General features: G+C 48.1%; 1 protein-coding gene across 1 annotated transcript in view; it reads right to left on the bottom strand.

The window, feature by feature from the left end:
• Positions 1–9,042: 9,042 nt before the first annotated feature.
• Copz2 (coatomer protein complex subunit zeta 2) overlaps positions 9,043–19,111 on the bottom strand; it is an 11,939-nt gene continuing 1,870 nt past the window's right edge. Inside the window, exons 3-9 of the mRNA XM_021177339.2 lie at positions 16,929–17,010; positions 16,278–16,369; positions 15,796–15,851; positions 15,122–15,199; positions 13,430–13,481; positions 12,745–12,783; positions 9,043–9,383 (exon numbers count right to left, since the gene is read on the bottom strand). Coding sequence (XP_021032998.1) covers positions 9,336–9,383; positions 12,745–12,783; positions 13,430–13,481; positions 15,122–15,199; positions 15,796–15,851; positions 16,278–16,369; positions 16,929–17,010 — 447 coding nt within the window. The 3' untranslated portion in view covers positions 9,043–9,335. The remainder of the gene's footprint in view (positions 9,384–12,744; positions 12,784–13,429; positions 13,482–15,121; positions 15,200–15,795; positions 15,852–16,277; positions 16,370–16,928; positions 17,011–19,111) is intronic.

Here is a 19,111-nt window from a genome sequence, read left to right as displayed (position 1 = left end):
AAGTAACTGTGGTGTAAGCCTGAGGATTTGAGGACGGAGTCTTAGAACCCACCTCAGAAAGCCAAGTGTAGCAGTGACTCTGTGGCTCCACAGGAAGGGTAGACAGGCAGGTCCAGGGAACAGTGTGACTGAAATAGTGCGCTTCAACAGTGTGAGGTACTACAGAGATGACTTGGTAGTTAAAAATACTTGTTCTTGCCAAGGACTCCAAATCACTCCCACATAGTGGGTGACCCACAACTGGCTGAAACTCCAGTTCCAGGGGATCTGACACTCTCTTCTGGCTTCCAAAGGCACTAGACACACACACACACACACACACAGACAGACATACATATATACAGGCAAACACTTAAACAGATAAAATATAACAAATCGTAGCCGGGCGTGGTGGCGCACGCCTTTAATCCCAGCACTCGGGAGGCAGAGGCAGGCGGATTTCTGAGTTCGAGGCCAGCCTGGTCTACAAAGTGAGTTCCAGGACAGCCAGGGCTACACAGAGAAACCCTGTCTCGAAAAACCAAAAAAAAAAAAAAAATATATATATATATATATATATATAACAAATCTAAGAAGCAATAAACACCGGAGCACACTGGAAGACAGCTGCCTTCATATGCAGATACGCATGCACACAAATTTTAAAAATGCTACTAGGAGCTAGAGATGCAGCTCAGTTGTGGACGGCTTGCCTACCATGCACAGGCTGTGAGTTTATATCAGGACAGAAAACAAACCATTATTGGACTGGATATGAACAGCAACTGTACAAGATGGCTATGTGTGAACATATCTATATGTAGCATCTAATATGTAACATCTGAGTATTGAGAACTTATTTTAAAGCTTAACAGGACTTAAAAGGAATGAATTCTAATGTAAATAAATTCAGGTGACTGAGCCAGCAGTGGTGGCTCACACATTTAATCCCAGCACTTGGGAGGCAGAGGCTGGTAGATTTCTGAGTTCAAGGACAGCCTGGTCTACATAGTGAGTTCCAGGACAGCCAGGGCTACACAGAAAGACCCTGTGTTGGAAAACAAACAAACAAGCAAACAAACAAAAAAGTAAAAAGCAAAGCAAAACAACAACAAAAATCACATGACTGGAGCTATACATCAATTGGGGAAGTCCTTGCTCCACATGTACAAGTCTCTGAATTCAGTCCCTGGCTCCATGTAAGCAAGGGATGCCATACACACCTATAATTTCAGTGCTTGGGAACTGGATTCGGGGGTTGGAACTAGGGCATCCTAGGTTATATAGGGAGTTCAAGGCCAGTCTGGTCTACATACCCAGTATATACCCTCATCTTGACGGTCTTAGGATTGTCTATACAGGGAATTAAACTGTGACTTCATACATGCTCATAAGCACTCTACCAGTAAGCATATCCCTCATTTCTCTCTGAAAAGGAAAATGAAAAAATATAAATTAACATGCGGTGGTGGCACACACCTTTAATCCTAGCACTTGGGAGGCAGAGACAGGCAGCTTTCTGAGTTTGAGGCCAGCCTGGTCTACAAAGTGAGTTCCAGGACAGCCAGGGCTACACAGAGAAACCCTGTCTCAAAAAAACAAAAAACAAACAAACAAGCAAAAGAAAGAAAAGAAAAATATAAATCGCTATTTTTTTAAATTTAGGAATTCTGCTATCATTTTAAATGCCTAGGATGTCATTCGTTGTCGAGGATAAAGGACTTATGAATTGTAGGTTCTAATGCACTAAAAAAATAAAAAAAATTAAAACAAAAAAGGCAAGCAAGGGCTGGAAAGATGGCTCAGCAGTTAAGAGCACTGAGTGTTCTTCCAGAGGTCCTAAGTTCAATTCCCAGCAACCACATGGTAGCTTACAACCATCTGTAATGGGATCCAATACCCTCTTCTGGTGTGTCTGAAGACAGCTACAGTGTACTTATATACATAAATAAATCTTTTTATACTTATTACTATTATTATTATTATTATTATTATTGGGGTTTTTTGAGACAGGGTTTCTCTGTATAGTCCTGGTTGTCCTGTCTCACTCTGTAGACCAGGCTGGCCTCAAACTTAGAAATCCTCCTGCCTCTGTCTCTCAAGTGCTGGGATTAAAGGCGTGCACCACCACTGCCCAGCATAAATCTTTTAAAAAAGAAAGAAAAAAACCCTGCTAGCATATTGCTGTAATCATCAGCACTGAGGAAGTGGAGGCAGGGGGATTGTGAGTTCAAGACCAGCTTGGGCTACATAGAGAGATTCTGTCTCAAAAATCAAGTGAGAGAGAGGTGGTGACCAGGCACACCATCATTCCTGCGCAGGCTCTGTTCCTTGTTAGCTGTGTGGCATCGGATGGGTCAGAGTTCAGGCTTCACGTTCATCTCCTGAGGGCCCCAGGCTTGTTCTCCCGGCGTCACTACAGCACCTTTTCTGCCTTGCAGTATAAACTCTATCGAGCGTGGGAATTTCTTGGCTACTGTTCCAGCCTGGCGCTACCCAAGAGAAAGAGTGGGATCGCCAGAGCTGGAGGGGAAGGTCTGGTTTTCTTGAGTTCTTTGTATCAGGCCGTTTTTTCTGCACACAGCTGTGCCAGGTTCTGTCTTAGTGTAAGACCCCTGTGGTATTTACCTGGGGCTTCTAGGCTATCTCTAGGAATGGGTTCCAATGCTCAGCCCCTGCCCAGAGAAAGGTCCCTTAGACCAGATGCTTGATCACAGCCTAGCCAAGGAGGCTGTAAATGGCGCTTGTCTTATAGCGCCACCTTCTGGGAAAACCTGAGGGCCTCAGATTTTTGACTTCCATTCCTGGAACACTAAGATGGGTGAGGATATGGAGCAAGATGACACTATTGTTGCTGTGTTGTTGTTGTTGCTGCTGCTGCTGCTGCTGTTGTTGTTGTTATTATTATCATCATCTTTACTAGTGTGTGCACACTCATTCATGAAGATGTCATGGCGTCAGAGGACAATTTTCGAAAGTCAGCTCTATCCTTCGTCTGTGGGTTCTGAACATAGAACTCATGTCATGTCATAAAGCCTATTCCACAAGCCCTTCCATTCACTGAGCCATTTCGCAGGCCCACGGAGACAGTTTGCGATTTTTGGTTTTTGCACTGTCTACTTCTCCAAGTTCCAAATTCTTAGATTTCCCTACCATCTTCTGGAAGGGGATGTTCCAGGAGCCTGCCAGGCATCCAGCCACAGGGAGTAACCTCAGAGTGGTGCGGATGGGTGGCCCTCCACCTCACGGAGGTTGAGAAACAATTGTCGCCGGGCGTGGTGGCGCACGCCTTTAATCCCAGCACTCGGGAGGCAGAGGCAGGCGGATTTCTGAGTTCGAGGCCAGCCTGGTCTACAAAGTGCAAGCAGCTGCTTGTGGACGTTGTACATCGTGGTGCGCACTAGGCTCCGCACCACGATGTACAACGTCCACAAGCAGATTAAAAAATATATCACATATTGGGGCTGGAGAGATGGCTCAGCGGTGAAGAGCACTGACTGCTCTTCCAGAGGACCTGAGTTCAATTCCCAGCAACCACATAGTGAGTGACTCACAGCCATCTGTAATGGGATCTGATGCTCTCCTCTGGTGTGTGTAAAGACAGGGACAGTATGTTCATTAAAACAACAAAACAAAAACAAAATAAAAAACCACCAAGGCTTCGGACTTTCAGAATGGACTTGATTACTGCAAGCTGTCTGGTGGCTAACACTGCCCCCCCCCCAAAAAAAAAAAAAAAAAAGAAAGCAAACAAACAAACAAACCTTCGGAGTGCTGGTTTATCTCCCTTGCATATTTATTGTGAATTTTGGAGACAGAGTTTCATGTAGCCCAGGTAGGCCTCAAATTTGTTATGTGGATGAGGCTGGCCTTGAACCCCTGGTCTTTCTACCTCCACTTCTCTGCAGACCAGAGTAGTCTCAAACTCACAGAGATTTAAACAAACAAAAATAGAAATGTTCCTTTTTCCTTTTTTCTCCCCCCCCCCCCAGCAAGGTTTACCCCACTGGCTTTGAATCTACTTTGTAAACCAAGCTGGCTCTACCTCTACTTTTTTTTTTGTTTGTTTTTTGTTTTTTGAGACAGGGTTTCTGTCCTGGAACTCACTTTGTAGACCAGGCTGGCCTCGAACTCAGAAATCTGCCTGCCTCTGCCTCCCAAGTGCTGGGATTAAAGGCGTGTGCTACCACGCCTGGCTCCTACCTCTACTTCTTAAGTGCTGGAGTTAAAAAAAAAAGTACTCTACCACATCAGATTTGTGGTATCTTGGATAGAGCAAGAAGTGGAGTTAAAACATGGCTATGTATGAGGATATCTATATCTAATATCTAATAAATGCACGTTAAAGCATGGACTTAAAAGGAGTGACTGCTAATGGGTGTGAAGTCACCTGACTGGAGATGAAGATGAACCGGCAGAGTGCTGGCTGGCTCGGGCATGCGCAAATCCCCAGGTTCAATCCTTACCCCTGAATAAACAGGGCGTGCTCACACCTAGAATCCCAGGACTTGGGAAGTGGACACAAAGGATCAAATTTTCAGTAGTCCTAGGCTACACACCCAGTGTGCACCTTCCACTGGACGGTTGCAGCGTATCTATAAATCTCTCTATATCGCTCAGCCTAGGATAAAGCACTGTGTCCTTGAGTCCTTTAACTGTTTGAGAGTCTTCAGTTGATCCTGTTCTTCTTGAAAACAAAAACAACAACAATAAGAATAACATTAATGAATATAAATGAAGAAGCTCCCTTTGGCATTCAGTAAAAGTGCCCAGCTCAGAATAGCCAGTTAGTAAATGTCTGTTGGAAAAATTCATTCTGAAAGATTTGTTTGTTTGTTTGTTTGTTTGTTTCTTTTTCAGGACAGGTTTCTCTGGGTAGCCCTGGCTGTCCTAGACTGGCTTTGTAGACCAGGTTGGCCTCGAACTAATAGAGATCTACATGACTCTGCCGCCTGGGTGCTGGGACTATAGACATGTGGCACCAAGCCTGCCCCCCCCAAATGCTTTTTAAAAATATTTATTTATTTATTTATTTATGTATATGAGTGCATATTTGTATGCACACAAGAAGAGGGCATCGGATCCCATTACAGATGGTTGTGAGCCACCATGTGGTTGCTGGGAATTGGTACTGAGCTATCTCTCCAGCGTCCTACTAGGGCCAAAAAAATTTTAAAGTTAGTATTATGATCAATACATTTTTTTTTCCCACAGAGCAGCCTGTGCGGAGGGGAGGGGCCACACTCACCTGCATGTCTAAGGTCTACCCCCTCACAACCAGTCTTGCCTCCTTAGGTTCTCATCTAAGATGAAGGAGAGATTGGAAACTAAAACAGGACCATCCAAGTGATGGGAGAATATAATTTGGCAACCACTTGTTCAACTTTTTTGTTGAAAATACTTACTAAAAAGAACACACAGCCTGGCGTAGTGGTGCATGCCTTTAATCCCAGCACTTGGGAGGCAGAGGCAGGCAGATTTCTGAGTTCGAGGCCAGCCTGGTCTACAGAGTGAGTTCCAGGACAGCCAGGGATACACAAAGAAACCCTGTCTCGGAAACAAAAAACAACAACAACAAAACCAAACACCCGCCCCCCAAAAAAAACCCCAAACCACACACATCTTGTGCTTTAAACCTGAATTCCCATTATACTCAGATAAAGAAGGTTTGATTTTTTTTTTTAAAGTATATGAGTGCTCTTTGAATGTGGCTGCATAACAGAAGAGGACATTGGATCCTGTTATATATCTATATATGGAATATATATGGTCGTGAGCCACCCCGTGATTGCTGGGAATTGAGCTCAGGACCTTCAGAAGAGCAGCCAGTTCTCTTAACGGCTGAGCCATCTCTCCAGCTTGAGAGTCTGATTTTTAAAGCTGCGTATACCTTGACATATCCCTTAAATGGAATCCCTTCTATGGCTCCATACCAACCCCACTGCTGTCCCTAGTTCCTCCCTGTGCCTGGCTCATCGCAGACACTTAAACATGTGAATACACTGACCCAGATTGGGAGGAAAATGAAGCTGAGTTGTGCACAGCAAATTATTCCCCTCGCCAGGGTTCCCATTAAAGAGCTCTACCGTACTAAGAGCTCAGAACTAATTCCTCCCCATAATCTAATAACAGGTTCTGCTTTACTTATTTTGAGATAGGCACTGTTTTGCTATGTAGTCCAGAATAGCATCAAATTCGTGGCTCTCTTCCTGTCTCAGCCTCTAGAAAGCACATCGCTTCACAGTGAGTTTCAAAAGAGGTTGAGGGCAAAGAAACTCGGACCTTTGGGCGGACTGCTCTGCCCATTCCTCTCTCCAGGCCTGGCTGGCTCCACCAATCTTTGAGGCCCTGAGAAGAGCACCGGTGTCGCCGACCACTCCTCCTGACAGCCCGCAATGGTCCAGTCACGCGGAGCCATCCATCAGTGTCCTGGTGAGAACCCATCCCACATCCCACATGCCCTGCCTTTCTGGTCAGCCAATTGGAGGAAGGCAGGAGGAGCGTGCGTGCGTGCGTGCGTGTGCGTGTGTGTGTGTGTGTGTGGGGGGGGGGGGGGGGTGTCTGGCATTTCCCTGTAATAAGTTAACAAGTTCTCAGGGCTATACAGAGAAACCCTGTCTCAAAAAACCAAAAAAAAAAAAAAAAAACAAGTTCTTGAGTTTGTATTTCCTCCTGTGCCCTCGGGCTGGGTGAGCCCACGTTCCTGAGGTCTCGATTTCTGATCCGGTTCTTACTCTGTTGCAGGGAAAAGAGTGGCCCTAAGGAGCCTTTCCCGCACACTTTTGGAAGCTGCTGGGTGCCTTAGGGCACCGAGGGGCAAGACAAGGAAGGATGCCAGAGGTGGGCAGACGCGGGAAGGCAAGCCCTGGCTCAGAACTGCGGACGCCCTTCCCGAAATCCCTCAGGCTCCGGCCAGTGGCCGCGATGATGAGGCTCTCATCTCGGGAAAGCTGGTGCAGCGGCCAAGGCGCCGGGCTGCCAGCCAGGCCTGCTGTCTAGGCGGCTCCACCTGGATGCAGAAAGCGAGGGGTGCAGGGAGACGCATAGCCAGAAGACTGGACCTGCAGACTTGGGGTCATCGCAACGATGGGAGCTCAACGCAACCCCCCAGCCGCTGCTTTGCTAATCCCTCCCTATGGGATCAGGGTAGTAGCTTTTAGCCATAGCAAGCCAAGGAACACTTTCTTGTTACTCTTAACCATCTGTAGCCTAGGTTGGTCTCAAACACAGTAAATAGTTAGAAAATGACTTTAAACTTCTGATTCTCCAGCCTCCACCTCTCAAGAGATGAGATTATAGGCTTGTGTGTTTCACACCCTGTGAGGACCAAGTGCGAGTAAGGAATTCTGATATTGTAGTATAAGGAGGAGTTTTCTATCCCCTATCGAGCGGAAGCTGCGGTATACTTGTATACTTGAAACTTTCAGGGTCTCGGTGTATCCCTTAATAGAATGTGGACAGTATCGTGTAGTTCAGAGAGTTGCGTGAGCCAGCCTTCCTGGAGCCTGATGCTTCCCATTCCCGTCCTCGCACAACTGAAATTGCAGGACCAAGTCAGGTCAGGCCCGGTTGCCAGGAAGCAGTTTACTCCTCTGGGCCTTGGCTCCATCCTAGGCACCATGGATGGAGCCAAGCGCTACGGGTGGCCGAATATTTGAGAAATAATCCAAAGAACGTCTTTCCCATCACCACACTGGCCCCTGAACTGCACAATTTTATTGTGCCACCTTCCCCTTCTCTCAGGATTGCCTTTTTGCAACTCTGGGCTGTGTGCACAGCGACTCTAGAAAGACACTATAGTAAGCGTTTACAATGAGTAGATTATCATCCCCGTATCTTCGTAGAGTTCTCTAATTACAGACGTAGTCAAATTCAGTATAAATATCTGTTTTGTTTTGTTTTGAGATAGTGTCTCACGCAACCTAGGCTGATCTCCCACACTCACGGCCTGGAAATGACAACCACAGGGACAGGCTTTTATTAAGATCCAAGGCTCACCACTATTTTTATTACGGCGGCTGCCAAAAAGCTCTGCGTTGGGAGAGAAGTGGCGGGAAGTCACGCGTGATGGTTGCCAGGGCAACGCACTGGCGCTGGTGTCAGAGATCAGTGAGAAACACCGGGAGGAGGGTCGGTTCCACCTCAGGGGCGGAGTTATGGAGGCCCAGGACCCGGAGGCGTGCCCGTAGTACCCTCCAGGTGGCGCTCTAGGACCACGGATGTGGTGAGGGGGCGGAGCTTCCTGCTGCGCGATGCTCCTGTGAGAGGCGGGGCCGGGGCGGAGCGTGGGAGCCGCTGAAAACCTCAAGGGATCCAAGAAGATGACACCCCATGATGCCAAAGAAGAGTCTCGGCGTGGAGACGCCGAAAGCGTATGGGTCACAGATAAACCGGGAGAAAGTTCAGAGACTGGGACTAGGGTAGGAAGGGGGTTCGGGATGCTCAGAAAGTTTATTCATCTCCATCCTTGAGATGTGTCGCCGTGAATCTCCTTCCGTCTGTCGCCCCTCTAGACACCCCTGTCCGTCCCTCCCCCGACCCCCGTCCTTCGCCGCCTTGTAGGTACACGGATGCTCTGTACACACGCGCAGTGGCCACCACTCGGTGCCTCCTCGCCCCCAGATAGAGACAGCAAATTATAGAGCTCCACTACCCAGGATCTATGCCAAGATAAGAATTCCGCGGTCCCAGGCGCGCCAAGAAAAATAGCCAAACAGTTCCTCGGTTTGTCAGAGTAAGCCTGACTCCCTTCCTTTCTGGAGCCTAGAATGGAAAAAACGACTCAAGGAATCCCTAGCGGAGCCTCCCTGTGGGTACTGCACAGACAAAACGGGGAAGCCATCTTCACTCTCCTTTTCCTGGAAGAATATTATTCCTGTCATGACTCTTACCATGCCACGCCGTCGTGTTTAACCGCTCAACTACTCATGCAACACCAGGGTATCAGTGTTGCACCCCTCGTGTTAAATACAACCCTTTCCCTTGACCCACTCCGACCTCATTCACAGGTGTTGTGTACCCGCCCACGTACACACACACACTCCAAAGTCAAGAAAGGAGGTCTTTGGGGGTAAAAAATGGAAGTTTATTAAGGCCTAGGGCTGAGGATGTCAGAGGTCCGAGGGGAGGCAACTTTGCTGGTTCCCATGGCCCCAAGGCCAGGTTAGGATGCTGAGCAGGGGTGATGGAGCTGGGGTCAAGCTTTTGCGTCTCAGAATCCCTGGCAGGAGACCTCAGGGATCAGTTCTGAGAGAGGCCTGCGAAGGCAGAGTGGTCTCTCTTGCGTCTTGAGATCTTGGGGCTTACTCGGGGACTGGCAAAAGTTCTCTAGGGAAGGAGCCTTGATTCCAAGGTCTTCATTTCAATAGCGACCATTTAATCTGTTCCTTGGCTGACTGAAGAACCTGAAGTGAGAGTAGGATGTTGGGATTTGAGAATGTCAGTGATTGGAGGTCGACAAGGGCACCTCTCGAGCCCTGGTCACTAGATGGCAGCAGCTTGCCTCTTCTTAAATGAGATGAGGCTTTGGAGGCTAGGGCAGGTCCTGAGGGCTGCAGCCAAACCCCAGCTGGCTACCTCCCAAGCCTGTCCAACTGTGGGTGAGGCGGTGGCCCCTGCCTCCCCAAAGCCATATCAGGCCACAGTAATAGTGCCTCTTCACCGCGCCATCAGGCAGGCAGAGACTGGGCCCAGGCTCAACCACGCCTGTGCTCAGATACTTGACACCGTAATAAACTTGTGATGCTGGCTTTGATGGGGTGTGTTCTCAGCACCCCATCCCATTTGCTGATGTGACAAAGCTGTCAGGTGTGTGTGTGTGTGCTCCTACTGCCAAGAAAAAACATCTCAGTTCAGTGTGTGCCCATATCTGTGCCAATGTGCACACGTGATGCCAACACATGAGGGGGGACTCTGGATACCTCTGGGCATAAAGCCTCCTCCAAAATGTCCACCCTGCACTGTGTATGTCCCCCTCTCTTGGAATCTCCCTCCATGCTGGGGACAGTGAAGTTCTTGAGTCTCTCCTAAGGAAGCCTCTCTCCACGTTTCATTTTGTGTCCCTGTAATCTTTGTGTTTATTTAAGATTTCCACTAATCCTCATGTGTGGTGCCTATAATTTCAGCCCCTGGGAATATGAGGCAGGAGGATAATGGCTTCAAGGCCAGCCTGGGCTACATAACAAGGCCCTACCAGTTTTTATTTGTTGCTCATTTAGAAAAAGAGGAATTGTTTCCTGTAGATGTACACCTTAATTTTTAGACTCTTACCATGGAATGATCCATAGAACCATCCATGATCCGGTTCATCTAGTTGTATGTGTGTGTGTGTGTGTGTGTGAAAGAGAGAGAGAGAGAGAGAGAGAGAGAGAGAGAGAGAGAGAGAGAGAGAGAGAGAGAGCACAGGGTTGAATATCCATCTTATATCCTCAGGTTTGGCAGCATGGCCAATCATCTAATTAATATAACTCTACGAGGTAAGTTCTATTCCTCTGAGAGCCCTCGAGGTGCTGAGTAACTTGCCATTCAGTTTTTGTTGGCAAAGTAAAAGCTTAGGATGACTCAAATGAATACTGGGGGGTGGGAGTAGTAGTGGTGGTTTTGTTTGGTTTTGGTTTTGGTTTTTCGAGACAGGGTTTCTCTGTGTAGCCTTGGCTGTCCTGGAACTCGCTCTGTAGCCCAGGACAGGCTGGCCTCGAACTTAGAAATTCACCTGCCTCTGCCTCTTGAGTGCTGGGATTAAAGTGCTCTACCACTGTCTGGCTTGTGTTTGGTTTTGATGCCCCAGCCTCCAAACTGGAAGCGCTGCATCAGGAGCATGCACTGCCCCACCATGCGGTGTAGTGCCTGGAGCCACACCCATTCCAGCTGTGTTCTTTTAATTTTTTTTGTTTTGTTTTGTTTTTTTTTTGTTGTTTTTGTTTTTTCGAGACAGGGTTTCTGTGTTACCTGGGCTGTCCTGGAACTCACTCTGTAGACCAGGCTGGTATCGAACTCAGAAATCCACCTGCCTCTGCCTCCGGAGTGCTGGGATTAAAGGCATGCGCCACCCCTCCCGGCTTGTGTTCTTCTCTTTAACTTTGTATGTGCATAGGTGTTTTGTCTGTCTGTCTGTCTGCTTACCACATGTGTGCCTGGCGCCTGCAGAAGCCAGAAGACACCAGGATTCCCTAGAAGTAGAGTTACAGATGGCTGTGAGCCACCTTGTGTAGGCTTGGAATTGAACCTGGGTCCTCTGCAAGGGCAGCGAGTGCTCTTAACCACTGAGCCATGCAGTTAGCCCTCCCCAGCTGTTCTTCTCTGCTCTGCTCATCAACACTCCCCTTTTAGAATGTTTAATATGGGGCTGGAGAGATGGCTCAGTGGTTAAGAGCACTGGCTGCTCTTCCAAAGGTCTTGAGTTCAATTCCCAGCAACCACATGGTGGCTCCCAACCATCTGTAATGGAATCTGATGCCCTCTTCTGGTGTGTCTGAAGACAGCTTCAGTGTACTCATATAAATAAAATAAGTGAACATTTTAAAAGAAAAGAATGTTTAATCATGTATTTACTTTTGTGCGTTTATGTGGAGGTCAGCAAACACTTTTAGGGGGTCAGCTCTCTTATCTCGGTCAGACTCAGCCCGTCAGGCTCGGAAGCAGGTGCCTCTACTTGCTGAGACATCTCAATGGACCCTTTATTACTATTGTTTTAAGACAAGCTCTCATGTAGATCACTCTGGCTTCAAACTTGATAGGACTTTGAACTATTAATCCTCCTGTACACCTCCCAAGTGCTGAGATTACAGGTGTGTGTCACCATGCCCAGGTTGGTTTATTTTACGCTATTTTATTTTATATATAAAGTCTCATGCTACATCCCTGCCTAGACGGAAACTCACAGTGTCGCTCAGGCTGGCCTTGAACCTGAGATCATGCAGCCTCAACCTCCCAAGTGCTGAGACTGTAGGTGTGAGCCACTACTCCTGCCTCTTCCCAATCTACTTCCACTCTGAAAACCAGCACGCAGCCACATCTTTCCCAGCAGAACATGAGGAAACATGGGGAGCCACAGGGCAGGTGGGGTGCTGAGGACAGTGTAGGGAAGTGGGTCTCACATCTGGTGTTCCCCACTGATGACACAGGCCCATCTCTGCAGGGCTGCCACGTTAGGACTAGCTTATACCAGCCAGGGAAGAAAACTTCTTGGAAACAGAGTAAGTCTGATAGAGCATAGGAGGTCAAACCATTAGGCTTGACTATCAGGAAGTCTGTGAAGCTGGGGAATCAATCTGCTAATAGTAACCAGGATGGACACACACACACACACACACACTCACACACACTGCACCGCTGTATTCTGCATGCATCTCAGGGCTGTGCAGCTGTGTGGTCGGCTTCTTTTCAACAGCCAAGCTACCAAGGGCAGACGTGATGAGTTCAGATCTTATGATAAGGTGATAAGGCCCTTAACCATCCCAGCATGTCCCCACATGGATTACCCATCCAGGTTGGAGGGAATATGAAGGATCTGAGCCTGCTCACCTCATCTCCTACCCTAAAGGAGCTACCCTGGAGATGCCCCGGTTACTTGTTACCCAAGGCAACGTGGAGGCTCTCACTGCCCAGTTGCCAAGAGCTCAGCAGCCTCCAATGGCTGGCTCTGAGTCACCAGTTCATCCCTTGCCCCACACCTCTGGTTTCCTAACTCTGACTCTCTCCCCTGGGGCACTGGGCTCTCCCTGACCTTTAGCCTGTTTCTGGCCAAAGCAGATGCATGAGGCTTACCTGGGCCACACTCTGTTCTGTTAGGCCACTGTCATCAGTCTGCGGGAAAGGAGAATCACAAAGTCAAGTCAGAGCAGAAAGGAGCTGTTGAACTAGAGAGCTGACCTCGCCTGGCAGGGCGAGGGTGTGGTAGTTAACATGATCCAGAACTGCACTGTTATTCCTGCCTAGCAGACAGAGGTCCTGCAGCCTGTCATTTGGAAGCCAGGACCCCCCCACCCCGACCCCGTAACCCATCCTCCATTGCTAGGAATTAAACCCAGGGTCTCATATGCTAGCTAAGTGGTTTACCACTGAGTGGCACCCTTAACAAAGCTGGGACCCTTCTGTTTGCACGAAGGGAAATAAAGTAGGGAAAAGGTGTCACCCAGATTGCAGACATAAAAAGGCCAACTGGAAGAGTGTACCACAGCCCCAGCACAGCCCAGGTCCCAAGGCTCTCCCTAGAGTCATTTTGAGAGCTCAGTTACTCGTCCGTCCATCCAAGCCTCTCATTAGAGGATGAGGAGGAGCTATTTTGGTTTTGTTTTTATGGAGAATGAACTGGAAGCTTTCCTCTTAGACGTCTGAGTAGCTGGGCTCCCATCAGCTGAGCCCTGACAGCCTGGTGCCCTGGAAGGTCAAGAGTAGGGAAGGCGGGAAAGACAGTCTGGGAAAGATGGCGATGGGGTACACAAAGGCTTACCCTAAAATTCACTTTCTGGATCACTTGCTGGGGGTCGCTCTCCAGAATCACACTACAAGATAAGAGAAAATTTGGGGGTGAGTTGGTGATGTGATCCCCCTGCGACAAGCCACTTTCCATTCTTTAATATACCCTGTAGTGTCTCTCCTCTGGGGAACCTTTCCCATCGATGGTCCTGAGGTCACATCTGTTCCTTCCCATGGGGACTCTCAGCTCTGCTCCTTCTACACTTTATACCATGTTCACCTCCATGACTAGTTTTGGGTAATGCTCAACCGAGGGGCTTGTGAGATGGCACAACCGTTAAAGGTGCTTGCCACCAACCTAACAAACCAAGACGGAGTCCCAGAGCCCACGTGGTAGGAGGAAAGAACTTACTGGAGCAGTTACCTTTGACCTCCACACTTGTGCTGTGGACCACGCAGTCAAAGGTAAAAATAAGTAAAAAAAAAAGTCAAAAACAAAACAAACAAAAAACCTGAACCTAGATCAGGGAAGCCCAGTGGAGATGAGCGGACGCTGCTTGAGCAGGGACCAGGTCTTCCTTACATTTAGAATCCAGGCATCAGTATAACCTCAAGTAGCAGCAGGCAGTAAATACAAACAGAAAGAGGAGCGAGGCATTCGCCGACCCCGACCTCCCAGAAGCCCCTGCTCTCAGGTTGTGTGGTACCGTGCCAAGGAGAGCGTAGCCTCTGAACCATCTCACACACACGGTTTTTGACTCGGCCCTGCTAATTCCCTTGCTGGGCGCTCTTCCATAAGCTACTAGAATCTCTGAGCCTCTATTTCCTCCTCCATAAAATGGGCAGGTGTTTCAAAGATGCTGTAATCCCTGTGCCTCCAGCACTGAGGTAAGAAGGCCAGGTGGGGGAAAGGCACTCGAGAAGTTTCTGTTATCAGAGGCAGAATTTTTCTCTCCCCTGATTATTATCCCCTCCTCCAAGAGATTCTACTAACCAACCGTTCTCAAAAAGGCTCCCAATCATGTAGGTATCTGCTAGCATATTAATGAGAGACAATATTTACCAAGGGGAAAAAAAATCCCCCAACTACCAAGGAAAACTATGGGCTTTATACACACCATTTTTATTTATTTATTTATTTATTTTTTGTTTTTTCGAGACAGGGTTTCTCTGTATAGCCCTGGCTGTCCTGGAACTCACTCTGTAGACCAGGTTGGCCTCGAACTCAGAAATCCGCCTGCCTCTGCCTCCCAAGTGTTGGGATTAAAGGCGTGCGCCACCACGCCCGGCTATACACACCATTTTGTAGGACCTTCACCATCCTGTTGGCTTCCTTTCTTTCCCATTTTAGTGACAAGGAAAGTAGACTCACAGAGAATAATGCCATGTATCTTGCTGGTGTTGGGGGAGGATTCTCTGAGGTCCTCTCAGAAAGGGACAGGTATCTGTATTCCTTCTCAGCATCGGAGATCAACCTGCACTTCCCCATACTTGACCTAATCGGTGGCCCACAGTAGGTGACTCTCAGGCTACTCTCCCATTTGACTTGACTTAGACTAATAATGATTTCACCCTCTGTCCTCACGAGTAGGTAAGAATAAGGTTACCCTAAAAGGGTTAAAGGTTAGAGGCCCACTAGGAATAGGTAGGAGAAGGGTGCATGCATTGGCCAGATAGTGTTGGACCAGGGTGCTCCCAACATCTCTTCTCCCAGTCCCCTCCTCACCCTCCGTCGACAGTTTCATCCAGCACCAAGAAGGCTCCGTCCATGTTCTCCAGCAACCAGCGTTTCTCCACGTTCTTCCTGAGGGCAGACCCAAGAGCCTAAGCTTTCTGGTAGCCAAGAGGAACCATGCCCCCTCTAAGGGAGGCAGCTCCTCTCCAGCATCCCTTCGAGCAAGGCCTGGGCAGTGGGAGCAGAGAGGTGCCAGAATAGACTAAGGTTATCCTAGATTGGTTTGTCTAGACTGTGTTCCTGGGTAGGTATCAGTAACTGGGGATTTGGGAAAAATCAACTCTGAGTTTAAAGGTAAAAATACTGTGTATAGTGGGGCATGTTGGTACACACCTATAATTCCAGCACGCAGGAGACTGTGAGGGACTGAGGGGAGGTCAGTGTGGGCTATGTGTAACAAAACCTTCCTCTCCCTGTGTTGGGGACTTTTGTTGACACGAATACTTGTAACCTCAGGTAAGTCAGTGTCTCGAGATTTAATATCTGATCATACCCTGGGCATGGGTCTGCCTGGGGGCATCATGGGTGTCAGGGGCCTTGAAGACATTCTGGTTCTAAGACTTGCAGGGATTCCAGAAGGACAGCAGGGCAAAACAGCCTCTCCTCTGAGACAAAGGGAAAGGCCCTGAGGGCTGGGGCCCTGGGGTGCGGAGGGTCTCACTTACCTTAAGATGTGGCTCAGAGAGTCAAACAGGCAGGCAAGCACAGACATGAGCATCAGCTGAGGAGAAGGGAGTGGGAGGACGATAAGAAGAGAGCTGAGGCTGAGAGGTCCAAAGCGGGCCTCTGAGCTCCCTGTGTGGGCCAGACGGGAAGCATTCCCTCGTCAGAGAGGGCTTGGCTGGAGGCTAGTGACTCTTTGATTTGAGAGGGGGAACTAGGTTTGGGCTGCGGGGACACTGGAGTGATGATCCCCTGGGTGTCTCCTTCTCAAAATACACTCAGCAAGAAGCAACAGCTCCCTATGGAAGGTGTGAAGATTTCATTTCTGGGTCCCAAGGGACCTAAGGAACATTACGGATGTGTATGAGACCCATTCTGGTTGTCCTTCTACCCCCAGACCTATTGCTAGTACCAACAGTGAGCCTTCATAACCCACCTCCAGCCCAGGACAGACCCTTCTTGTCACTCAATCTCTGAAATTCACCTCATTCTCAGAGGAAGATCCCACCACATACAGGAAGATGTCAATGCTGCTCTTGTAGACGATAGTCATGCCCCCCAAAAATGCGATTTCACCTGGAAGGGGAAAGGCTCTCAGATCAGCACACGCCAACCCCAACCTGGGGCTAGCCTGGTCTCTGCTTCCCCAGGCCTCTTCCTTTGTTTTCTACTTCCTTTCTCAAGCACCTCTGGCCACACTACCATTACCAGGAGGCTGCTCTGAATCCTTGGTCCCAATCCATGTGCTATGTCTTGAGAAGAGACCTCCTGTTGAAGAGCCAACAAACCCAGCCTAAGGCTGACCTCCCCCCCCCCGCCCCGCCCCTCCACCCTCCATCCATGCAATGCCCTGGGACCAGATCCAAGTGTGTGTAGGGGGCACACAGTCGGCCTCCTCAGCTGAGAGGAGGGGTGCGGATGAACGGGGTGGGGAGCGAAGGTTCCGGGATGATTGAAAGAGGGGAGCGAAACGCAGCTGGGGAGGAGAACAAAGAGCCTCCGAGGAGAAGGCAGTGGCCGATGAGTGTGGAAGGCCAACAAAGACAGATGTGGACAGACGTGTCCAGATGGAGAAGATGACAGACACTGGCGGTCAGTCATCTGAGAGCTTCTGTGGAGGATGGGTGGGCCTTACTTTCGGTGCGGCTGGTCTTGTTGAAGACATTTTTCTCGAAAACCATCTGCTCCTTCACGGAGGGAAATGTGTCGTCATAATACTATGAGAAAGAGAAGGCAATAGCCATTGCATGGAGCTAGCTCCTGCCTCAGGAGAGGGCTTAGCAGGGAGCATCAGGGGCCAGGCTGCACCTCTTTGTCACCTCCCTCCCGGCACTATCTTCTCCTTGGTCCCCATAAACAAATTCCAAGCGAAGAGAAATGAAAGTAGAGAAATTGGCTAGAGAGATGGCTCAGTGTTTAAGAGCACTGACTGCTCTTCCAGAGATCTTGAGTTCAATTCCCAGCAACCACATGGTGGTTCACAACCATCTGTCATGGGATCTGATGCCCTCTTCTGGTGTGTCTGAAGACAGCTACAGTGTACTCACATAAAATAAATAAATAAATCTCTTTTTTTGTCTTTTTGTTTGTTTTTTTGTTTTCTTGTTTTTCGAGACAGGATTTCTCTGTATAGCCCTGGCTGTCCTGGAACTCACTTTGTAGACCAGGCTGGCCTCAAACTCAGAAATTCACCTGCCTCTGCCTCCCAAGTGCTGGGATTAAAGGCGTTCGCCACCACTGCTTCATCTTCAATTTCTTAATACATAACAAGGATAGGACCTTCTAGAAGGAGGCCCCAGAAACTTTGGCAGTGCCAATCCACTTCTGCCCATTTGCTGAAGCAAGGTGTGGTCAGCTCAAATTTCTGCATGTGAACTTTGCATTCCACAGTCAATTCTGCAGTCAAGTTAGTAGTCTAGCTGCTGTCTCCTACAATGGTGAACAAGCTCATTTGAATGCTAAAGAAGACTGAAAAGGCTTTAACATATTTAATAACTAATTTAGATGTTATAGCTGGGTGTGGTGCCACATGCCTGCAATCCCAGCACTTGGGAGGAAGAAGCAGGAAGATCAGGAGTTCTAGGCCAACCTTGACTACATGAGACCCCGTCTCAAAAAGAAAACAACGGCTCACAAATGCAATCTCAGCACTTGGGAGGCTGAGGTAGGATCACTGTGTGACTTCCAGGCTAACCTGGGCTACACAGTAAGTTCCTGGGCAACTTTGGCTATAAAGTAATCCCCTGTTTCAAAAAAAACAAAACAGGCAAACAAAATTAATCTGGGGCTGGTTGTGGTGGCATCTGTCAACACCAGCACTCAGGAAGCAGAGGCAGGCTACTCTCTGAGTTCCAGGTCTACAGACTGAGTTCCACGATGGCCAAGGCGACACAGAGAAACCCTGTCTCAAAAACCACACACACGGGCTGGTGAGATGGCTCAGTGGGTAAGAGCACCCGACTGCTCTTCTGAAGGTCCAGAGTTCAAATCCCAGCAACCACATGGTGGCTCACAACCATCCGTAACGAGATCTGACTCCCTCTTCTGGAGTGTCTGAAGACAGCTACAGTGTACTTACATATAATAAATAAATATTTGAAAAAAAAACACACACACACAAACAAAAACACAAAACAACACAAATCAAAACTTAAGTAGTAGCCGGGTGTGGTGGCGCATGCCTTTAATCCCTGCATGCATAGGCAGAGGCAGGTGGATTTCTGAGTTGGAGGCCAGCCTGGTCTACAAAGTGAGTTCCAGGACAGCCAGGGCTATACAGAGAAACACTGTCTCGAAAAAAAAAAAAAAAAAAAAAAAAAAAAAACAACAACAACAACAACAAAACAACTGTTACAGTTAATTACATTGATGGCAGGAATTTTATTTATTTATTTTTAAAAAAAGATTTATTTATTATTATACATAAGTGCACTGTAGCTGACTTCAGATGCAACAGAAGAAGACATCAGATCTCATTACTGGTAGTTGTAAGCCACAGTGTGGTTGCTGGGATTTGAACTCAGGACCTTTGGAAGAGCAGTCAGTGCTCTTACCAGCTGAGCCATCTCGCCAGCCCTTGTTTATTTATTTATTTATTTATTTATTTATTTACTATTGAGTTTTTGTGTTTGTTTTTGAAACAGGTCTTATTATGTATTCCAGGCTGGCCTCAAACTCACAGAGATTCACCTGATCTCTGTCTCCCAAATGCTGGAATTTAAAGCAATCACCATTGTCTGGCCTTCAAGGTAGCAGAATTTTAGGGCGTTTTTCTTTCTTCCTATAGTGTTTTCTTTTTCTTTTTCTTTTTTTTTTTTT

The sequence above is a fragment of the Mus caroli genome, chromosome 11 (genome assembly GCF_900094665.2).
Source record: "Mus caroli chromosome 11, CAROLI_EIJ_v1.1, whole genome shotgun sequence".
Classification (NCBI taxonomy): Eukaryota; Metazoa; Chordata; class Mammalia; order Rodentia; family Muridae; genus Mus; species Mus caroli.
This window is presented reverse-complemented; position numbering and strand designations above follow the sequence as displayed.